Here is a 10,184-nt window from a genome sequence, read left to right on the forward strand (position 1 = left end):
GGTGATTAGGGCTATTAATATTGGATATTATCGATAATATTATCCAACTCAATTTTAAATACCATTAACAAAAGTAAAATCTATGGCCAGACTTAAATACTCAAGTGGATGATGATATGGATTGATTTGTATAACAAATTGGATTAATTATAATAACGTTAAGAACATTTTATATTATATAGCTTAATCTTTTTAAAGTTATAAGTTGATGTGGTGATGAAGAAGGGTCTATCCTACGAAAAAGGTCATCGTCACGGTGGATGTCAAAGTCAAGATGGTCAATGTTCAGATATCACCAGCCGATCGGGCTAGTAGGTCTCCCGATCGAGAGGAAGGGTGGCCAACCTGACATCACCTATGACTCGACAACACGCTGAGCACTCGACGCTCAAAAGGGAGCATCAAAGGAGGTGGTGCACAAAAGCAGGACCGAGCGGCTCTTCTGTTCGGCCTGACAGCAATCCTTGACATCAGTCGAGCGGACAGTGGAACGGAGGTCGAGCGACTATCCTGCTCGGCTCAGTGACAGATAGCGCAGGACAATGGAGCTCGACCGAGTGGCTATCTCGCTCGGCCCAGTGGCAGCATGGGACATCGGAATCCTAGCCGAGCGACCATCCCGCTCAGTCCAACAACAAACAGAGCACGCTATCTTTCAACATCCTTTTGGGAGTTAGTGTCGCTGATAGGCAGCATGGTCAGCCAGAAGATCGTACTACAGAAGTTTCCACTGTCACTTTAGAGATATGCTCGGCTTGTTAAAGTACTGTGTCAGAGACATTTTACTGACATGTCTTTTCAGGAAAAGCTTGGGGAAGCATGCTCGCTTGGAGAAGCGTGCTCACTTGGAGAAGCGTACACACTCGCTACAAGAGCCCTATATAGAGGGGGGGCCGGAATTGACAAAGGTATACGATATTCTACTGTTGCGCTATAGTTCTCGTTGCTTTTTCTTCTTCTTACTTCGTAAGAGACTGATTTGAGCGTCGGAGGGTCATCGTCGGGACCCCTTCCCTGACTCGACACTGACGTAGTCTGTGGTTGCAGATCCGAGAAGAGTCAGCTAGCGATCAGCAAGAACATCATATCCCAATATCCATTTCTTCGACTTTTGGACAGGATAATAAGTAATCTTAGAAATTATGAAAATTATTTTTTAAAAATATATAAAAATATTTTTTAATTATTTTATATAAATTTACATTGACATAAATATCTTCTCTACATATGTTTCAAATTATTTGTAATGAATGTATATTATTTATGAAATTAGGATAAAAATTAAAAGGTCATGTCTTCTCCTTAATATTATTATTTTTTGAAATGTCAAATAGTACGTAACAAAATTTTTATTTTAAAATTATTTTTTATTTTAGTGTTATTGGACCAACTACACTATAGTTGATATAACATAAACTAAAATTACTTCAATTTGATAAAAATTATTATATTAAAATATTTTTTATTAAAAAAAATGTAAACTTTATAAAATTAAAAATCAAAAGAGGGCGTTCATCAAACTCATAAGCAGGTTCGGTATTAATTGATAACTATGGTATAACTGAAAATATCAACTTATCATCCAAATATTCACAATTTAATCCCTAACTCTAAGATATTTTTAAAATAATTTATTTAAATAAGACACGTAATTATAGAATGGTAGACTTCTAGGTTATTCAATCAGTACTTCTCGATTTATTTTAATAATCGATAGAAAATTTTCATAAAATTAAATCAATTGTACTAAATTTAATATTATCTAATTCTTCACATTTTTTTAACAATGGAATACTAAATTTTTAAGTTATTTATTACCCTGACTAATAAAAAAATTTTAGACCAAACTAATCGCCGTAGATCCTGTATTACATGGTCTATCAGTTTTTCTATTAATAAAAATGTCTTTATTCTAATATTGTTGCGGTGTAATTGGTATAATATAAAGAAAATTTACTATAACAAATGACATTGAAATAAGAATATTTTTAAAATAAAAAATATATTAAAATATTATTTTGATGTTTTTTTAAAAAAATGCTCTTTTGATGAAAAGGATAATAAAAAAACGGTCCTTTTACTGGTAAAACTATATATATCTATAGAGAAAAAAAAAATACAGATGAAGCTGAATTTGACTAAGAAAAATAATATGTTCAGACAAAAAAAATCTCAAGAAAATAGATACATAAAATAATAAAACTCATAAAAAAAAATGAAATGATTCACCATAAATTTATATATCTATCCTTCAACATTCTCTTTGAAATTATTCCTTATACAAATCTTATTATTTTACTAATTTATCTATTTTTTAAAAATACTCCAACAAGTTTAAAAGTATATCAGTTTACTCCCATCAACTAACACTATATTTCTTCAATTTGTTGATGCATTTATGTTTTAAAATTTTAGAAAAGATTTTTTTTTTTACAAACAAAGAGTAAGCTTGAGTGATGAAATGAACGTTCACATATATATATTTGTGAAGGTTTCAAATGAATATATATAATAAATTCAAAAAATATTGAAAGATGTATAAAGAAAAAAATAGTAATCTTCATATTTCATGCACTATCATTTGATAAAAAAACAGATCAGACCTGTTTAAATGAAATATGAGTGCGTGATTATGGTTAATAATCAGATTTATATATTATCACAATGACGTTAAGGCTTCCACAATGACGTTAATGCTTGAAGCGTTAATGTTAACATGGAAACTTTTTAATAATCTTGTAGTTTTAACTAGTTCAATTCTTTGAACGAGTTAATGCCTACCTATTAAAAAAAATAAAAAAAACAGCATATTGCCATTAACGAGTTCATGACAATGTGAATGCTCTTAATAGAAACATGACGTGGCACAGGTGGCATGCCCACTATCCTGGAGATCGACTATATACATATTTGACCTAAAGAGTTCCAAGTGCTTCTCTAATGGTAGATCATGATTCATGCTTATTACTTTATTTTCTTTACAGATATCAGATTATGCAAACCAATACACAATCTGAAACCTTGCATGATTTGATCTTCCTACTCTCTCAAAGCAATGTTTAATGGCAGGCAAAGGGTTTATAGCATGCGAATGCAGCAGCATCACGAGCAATCATACCTTGTCGTCATGGAACCACCATCTTGTCTCTTTGGGAGACCGACCGTTCCTACAGTTCTTCACGTATCGGTCGTTATCGGCAGGACATTGCTGCCACGGAAAAGAAAGTGTTCGTCCATAATACGATACAGAAATTGGTATGGAGGTGGTCATGGATACACAGGGATGTGTAGATATACCTTTGCAGGTGAGCTTGATAACATGGATAAGATGCTGATGCAAATAGAGCTCACCGTCATTGCCGGTGACCAAGAGTCGTAAAGTATATCTGCCATCGGAAACATCAAGAGAGTAATTCTCGACAAAATACAAACTGCAAAATGTACCCTGTGCTTCATGGATACAGGAACAGAGTGCAGGTTAAAAAGGTTTCGCAGCAATGATTCAATGGAGTTACAAGTTACAGCATTATTAGCAAGATATGGATGTTAACACAAAGTTTTAGGTTCGGACACTAACACTAAATTATATCATATGAAAGAAACATAGATACACATCTGTCAGCAATGTACTTCTACCAAGTGGCAAAAAAAAAAAGACGAAATCGCTCGCCTCCAGCGCCCCCGCCGCACCCGACCCCAAGCCATCACGAGGGAGATAAATCACGACAGCCGAGAAGGCAAGTGGTGGTGGGGTGAGTTGCACAAGGTCCAAGCTCCCACACACGGAAGCACTTCTCCTTGGTTCCTATTTCTACCACATTCTAATCCCTCTTTAAATAACAATTTTATTCTGCAACTTGCTTTTCACCTTTCTATAATGTTTTGTTCGAAAGTATCTTCACTATTATTGTTCGAACTAAAACCATTTATGCTTTAGCAACCGGGCCTAATACCAAATTTCAGATTACTGAACCAAGCTCCTAATTAACATGAGAAGATCTTTAGATAGATAGAGCTTAGAAGGCCTTTTTCCTCCATAGTAGAACTTTACAAAAGAAACTGGCTAAGAACAAAATAACTTCCATATGCAGCATAACTTTTGATGGTCCATGGCTTCTGGTTTGTTGTATTTATTTAAGTGGTCAAATGTTGAAAAAACATTTTGATATAAGGTACCAGCATTGACAAAGATTAGTTATTCCCAAATCACATGTGAAAACCCCTCCACTCAGGTAATCTCAGATAATCCCAGCAAACAGCATAATATTGTATTATTTAAGAACTTCGTCCTCAGAATCAGCATCAGATTGTCGATCAAGTCTATCAAATAATTTTCAGTTGAGAATGGATTAAGAACCAAGCATAACAAAATGACTTCAGATTACCTTGTAGCCTAAGGTAATTATTGTTTACTTCATAAAGCCTAGGGAGGGAGCACCTATCCTTCATACTCTGATATTTTGGTGATTTTAAGTTTCTTGTTGCATTTCTTCAGCAAAAAACCTAAACTAAATCTCCCTAGTTATACTTTAATATAGTACCAAACTAAACTCTGATGAAACCAACCTTCAATCTATGAACCTTGTGACTGAAAAAAAAAAGTGAGAAGAATATATCAGCAAGGGACTGTGAACAACTAGAAAAAAAAAAAATCAGTGACAAAAGAAATATTGGACTTCCATATTTATATGCTCAATCACTTACTGTAGAACTCCCTCAAAGACTAGCTGACAAACATGATATTTCACAAAGTTTGATTGTAAATATTTCTTTTCCTTTCAGTTCTCACATGGAAGATGTGTATTAAGAAGAGAGATGAGCTAAAATTATCAAAAAAATTTCCTTAAGCCACAAGAGTATATGCTAGGCGGAAAGGATGTATGGCCAAAAAAGAAGTAAACATGCCACGGCCTGCTGTATTAGATGATAGAGGCATCTTCTCACATCCTCAATATCAGGGTTCAATCCTCATAGAGTGCCTTTTATGCCAGTTTATTGTATTGCAGTGTTCCTATTATTAGTAGTAGAATGAGAGAAACGGACATGATATTCCTCAAGCTGAAGCCAAATAGTTCAGACTAACACAGTGGATTATGATGGTGATTTAACATGAGATTACTCAATGGAAATCTATGGTAGAAGAATTAACAAATAGAAGTATTCCTAAGAGAAATTTTGTAATTGAATTAAGTGGACAAATCAGACAGCGCATTGTTCATCAGACAAGTAAAATTCAGAGAAAAGGTCATGTGTTTCCAACAAATTAATCAGATACCTTCATAGAGAATATATATGCAAATTGTCAGTAGAAGCAAGGATGATAAGATCACTGATACTCAATCAGATCAAGATCTTCATACCAACACAAACTGATATTTACCTAAACAGATGTGCCCGTTGCTATAGATATGCGGATGAAGAGGCGCAGGATGAAGAAATATAACCTAATGGAGACGAAGTGACCAGAAATCTCAAAAAGAAATCGCAGAAAGTGCAAATTTAAGAAACAAACAATAAAGAATTCGTCACCTGCGGGGCTTCCATGGGGTAATGCTCGGGAAAATCGACCTGAAGCTGGTACGTCTCGTTCGCATACAGCGTCCCGGCCGCTCCAACCACTTCAATAACCCACCTTTGCTCACGGCGAACAAGGAAAAAGTGAAAATCGATCCAGGAAGTGAGAATCGGATGGATGAAGGTGAGGGCAAGGGTTAAGGGCCAACCTTTGGATGTTATCGGTGACCTTGTGCTTGAATCCGGAAGGGGGGTTGACCTGCCATTCTACCATCTCCTTCTGGAGCCTGTTGCACGCGATCTTACTCAGCGCCTGCGAAGGATCCGACCAAATTCGTTGCACTTAGAAAGGGGATTTGACGGAGAGTGCCGAAAGAAGGGAGATTGAAGCGGATGAGAGAGGGAGAGCGTGAAGAGAAGGAGGAGGAGGATCGGACTGACCTTACGAGAAGGAGCGGAGGAGCTGGTCATGCTTCGGCGACGGCGGTGGGAGGGAGACGGAGGAGGAGACCGAGAGAGAGAAGCAAACTGGCCACTTTTTTCTTATTTCACGAGTCCTTTTATTTATGGATTTTAAAAACATTTTTCATAAAATTATTTATTTTCCCTTTTGAGAAGCTCTCAAGAGTTCCAGTCACAAATAATAATTTTATGGAGTAAATAATTGATTAAAATAACTTTACCTCACTTTTTATCATCATCTTTAATATATATATATATATATATACCTCACTTTTTATCATCATCTTTAATCTACTATTTTAATATATATATATATATATATATATATATGAGAAATTTTATGCTGCGGTGCATAAGGTGCGATTTTGTGCGGTACTTACCACGTCAGCCGCGTGAAAACACAAAAAAAAAACGCTAAAAAATGATCTCTCCGCTTCTCCCCACGGTTGCAGCTGATCTTCACGAGACGCTGGCGATCACCCTTGGCCGGATCACAACCGGATTCTGGCCGGTTCGCGGCCGGATTCCGGCCGCCATCTGGCCGGCCGGAATCCGGCCGCGATCCGGCCGACGGTGGCCGGGCGTCAGTGGAAGGTCGGCAGTCGGTGGTTTGGCGAGGTCGGCGAAGAAGACGAGAAGAGATGATGCCGCGTTTTTTTTTTTTTTTTTGGCTTTGACGTGGAATGCCAACTCATCTCTACCGCACCAAACCGCAAGAATTGCACCGCAGGAGAACATTTCTCATATATATATATATATAGTTTGAGAGCTACATATATAAAATATCGGTAAATTAGAGAAAAATCCCCAATAGTAATCATAACTTTGCATGCAATCCCCATGCCTAAAAAACTTTGTTTCCACTCCCTACATGCAAAGTATTACTTGTTCAACTCCCTCATGCAAATATTGATACCTAAATAATTGCCCCTCAGATTTTTTAAGTAAAAAAAATCTAAAATTGAGTACAAAAAGTCTGAAAACGAGTATACTTCTTCTTAAAGTCAGTACTTTATATTAAAAATCGAGTATATTTTCTATCAAAATTATCCCTCTTATTTTTTAGGTATAAAAAGTCTAAAAATAAATATAATTCCTGTTAAATTCAGCACTTTACACTATAATCCAGTACTCTATACTAGGATCGAGTATATTTTTCTATTGAAATTAACCCATATTTTTAGGTACAAAAAGTCAAAAATTGAGTACAAAAAGTCCGAAAATGAGTATAATACTTCTTAAAATCAGTACTTTATATTAAAAATCGAGTATATTTTCTATTAAATTTAGCACATTAAACTAAAATTGAGTATATTTTGAGGTGAAAAAAGAACCGTACTCAATTTAATAGAAAATATACTAGATTCTAATTTAATATACTGAATTTAAGAGGATTTATACTGATTTTTGGATTTTTTGTACCTAAAAATATCATGGACAATTAGGTAAATATGTTTGACTGGGAAGTGAAAAGAAAGTTTTTCATGGATGGGGACTGCATGTAAAATTGTGTTTACCAATGGGGAGTGTATGCAAATTTACCCATAAAATATCAAGGAGTTAAACATTTATAATTTAGGTAAATTCCATAATCCACACTCAACACTCAAACTGGTCTATAATAAAATATCATATAGACACATGTCACCAATTAAGATATTTACACCATCTATCTTGCATGCAACAATATAGTCAATCCACTCCATAAGTATCATTACACAAACATAAATTCATATTCACCTTTGTATACACATCAAAATCTACAGTAATGTATCTTACTTGCACAAATCAAACATCGTGGAGCTCACACGGACAACCATAACATGATGAAATTCATAGCCAATCAACAATGCAAATGATAAGTTTCTTCCTTAGGTAATAACATGAACAATTCCAATAGCTTCGAATTAACAACACAGAGAGCTCATTCACAGACACCAACAGAACATGTTGGCAGTTACAAAACACGAACAACAATCACAAACCAAATCAACTGTTTCAACTCATGATATAGCTATCACCAACTAAAACAATGCATAGCCAATAAAAAACATTATGTTGGTTTAAGATTCACAAATCGATGGACATGGATCTGACTTTTGCAAAAAAATCCAATCAACATTTGAAGCAACCCCTTGATAACGGCTTTTATTACGAGTTTCCCATATGAAGTAGATCATGCTTGAGATGCCTAGGTATCGAGCCTTTATTTTTCGACTACCATCTTAGTAGTTCCGCCCAAGGACTTGCTATAATTCATCAAAGGAGTGGAAAATCAAATTAATGTTCAACTATTGTTTCACTTTGCTCCACAAATCACAAGACAAAGAGCATTCAAAGAATAAATGGTGATTTGATTCTTTTTGATACTGTCACAATACACATTCTTTCTTTGGTTTATATTCCATTATATCCTTGGTTCTTAGTTTACCATTTGCTAGCATCCATAAGATGAATTGATGCTTTGGCATGATCTCCGACCTCTATACTATAGAATTCCAAGCCACCTCCGAACCCCTTGTCATGAAGAATTGATAAGCTTTTGCAACTCCTTTTCCTTTACCAACAAAGCAATCCATCAATGTCATGTTTGCTCTACCAATTCCATTTGAGGCTCTTAAGATCTTGTTTCGGATTTCTATAAGTCTCTTGATCAAGAGCGAGTCCAAAGCCTTGATTTCCCATGTCTAAAAATTAACCATTTCAATATAGTGTTGATGCACCCACAGCCACTTGACTCATAAGGAATCTGTTTTGGCATTGATATCTCAGAATATCTTACTTAACAAAACCTCATTCCATACAAGAAGGTCCCTAAGTCCATAACCCCTATCTTGTTTTGATAAACAAATTTTGGACCAAGATATAGGTGGGAACTTTGAAGACCAAACAAATATACGACAAATTACTTTGATCTTGTTAAGTACTCCACTACGAATTGAAAGCATTGAGAGCTAAAAATACGTAATATCTTAAAGAACCGTACCCACTAATTCTAAACGCCCGACGTATGATAAAGTATGCTTAGGCCAAGTATTTATCCTTCTTGTGATAGCATCTAGAAGAGACTCATAATTAACAATCCTTAGCCTTTGCACCACCAATGGGATACCCAAGTATTGGAAAGGAAATGAACCTTCTTGGAATCCCATGAGATCAAGAAGTTGTCTCTTTAAACTTGCATCCACTCCGACCATATAAACTTGTGTCTTTTGGGGGTTTGCCCATATTCCTGAAATCCCTTCAAAGTGGTCTAAACATTTCACTATGTGTTGTGTAAATAATATATTCGTTCGATAAAATAACATTAAATCATCCGCATAAACAAGATGTGTAATGTCCACCTTCTTGCACCTCCTTACACATTGGGTGATAATGAAAAGATAACAATGTTGTGATGATCTTAAGCTTCCTTGAATACACTTCAATACATAGGTCAAATAACAAGGGAGAGAGGGGGTCTCCTTGCGTAAGTCCTCTTTTACCACTAAAGAAACCACATATGCTACCATTTAAAGAAATTGAATAAGATACTGTAGTGACACATTCCTTTATCCAATTGCAATATCGTTGGGGAAAATCAAAATCAATAAGTGTTGACATAAGGAAATCTCAATCCACCATATCAAAAGCTTTTTTCAAGTTCATTTTGATCATGCATTTAGGAGAAACCCTTTTGCGTACATACTTCTAGAGCAATTCTTACGTCAAATATATGTTATCACCTATAGAATGTCCTTTGATGAATGGTACTTGAGTCAGATCCAATAAGAAATCCAAGACCTTTGATAACTGGCTAGCAAATATCTTCAAAATAACTTTGTAGAATACATTGCAATAAGAAATTGGTCTATAATCTGAAACCCCCACAACATGGTCACCTTTGCACAAGTGAGATTAAAAAATAATTCCATTGCTTGAATAGTCAACCACTTTGAAAAAAATTCCACACAACTGCAATATTTGCATAAGTTCTCAGATTGTCCCATGGTTAGCTTCCTTCCCATGAGCTCATTACTATCCAGAATTCTACATACCTCCTTTTTACTGAGTAAGCTATGAAAGTAGTCAACAAATTCCTCTGCAACTTCACCTATACTTGTGGTTTATTCCTCATTTCCTTTTTTGAGTGTAATGATTGTATTTCTCATGTTATTCACATCATGAAAACATTTTATACATTTGTTCGCACTCTTCAAGTAGACATT

At 35.3% G+C, this 10,184-nt stretch overlaps 1 protein-coding gene across 1 annotated transcript; it reads right to left on the minus strand.

Annotated features, from left to right (window-relative positions):
* Positions 1–2,824: 2,824 nt before the first annotated feature.
* LOC122010426 (probable ubiquitin-conjugating enzyme E2 16) lies at positions 2,825–6,082 on the minus strand. The gene is made up of 6 exons (XM_042566956.1): positions 5,956–6,082; positions 5,724–5,827; positions 5,530–5,632; positions 5,381–5,444; positions 3,298–3,386; positions 2,825–3,208 (listed from the first exon to the last, which is right to left on the minus strand). Exons 1-6 carry the CDS (start codon positions 5,983–5,985, stop codon positions 3,113–3,115), a joined length of 486 nt encoding a protein of 161 aa, XP_042422890.1. The 5' UTR covers positions 5,986–6,082; the 3' UTR covers positions 2,825–3,112.
* Between the last annotated feature and the right edge of the window lie 4,102 nt (positions 6,083–10,184).

This window comes from Zingiber officinale, chromosome 8A (assembly GCF_018446385.1).
Source record: "Zingiber officinale cultivar Zhangliang chromosome 8A, Zo_v1.1, whole genome shotgun sequence".
NCBI lineage: Eukaryota > Viridiplantae > Streptophyta > Magnoliopsida > Zingiberales > Zingiberaceae > Zingiber > Zingiber officinale.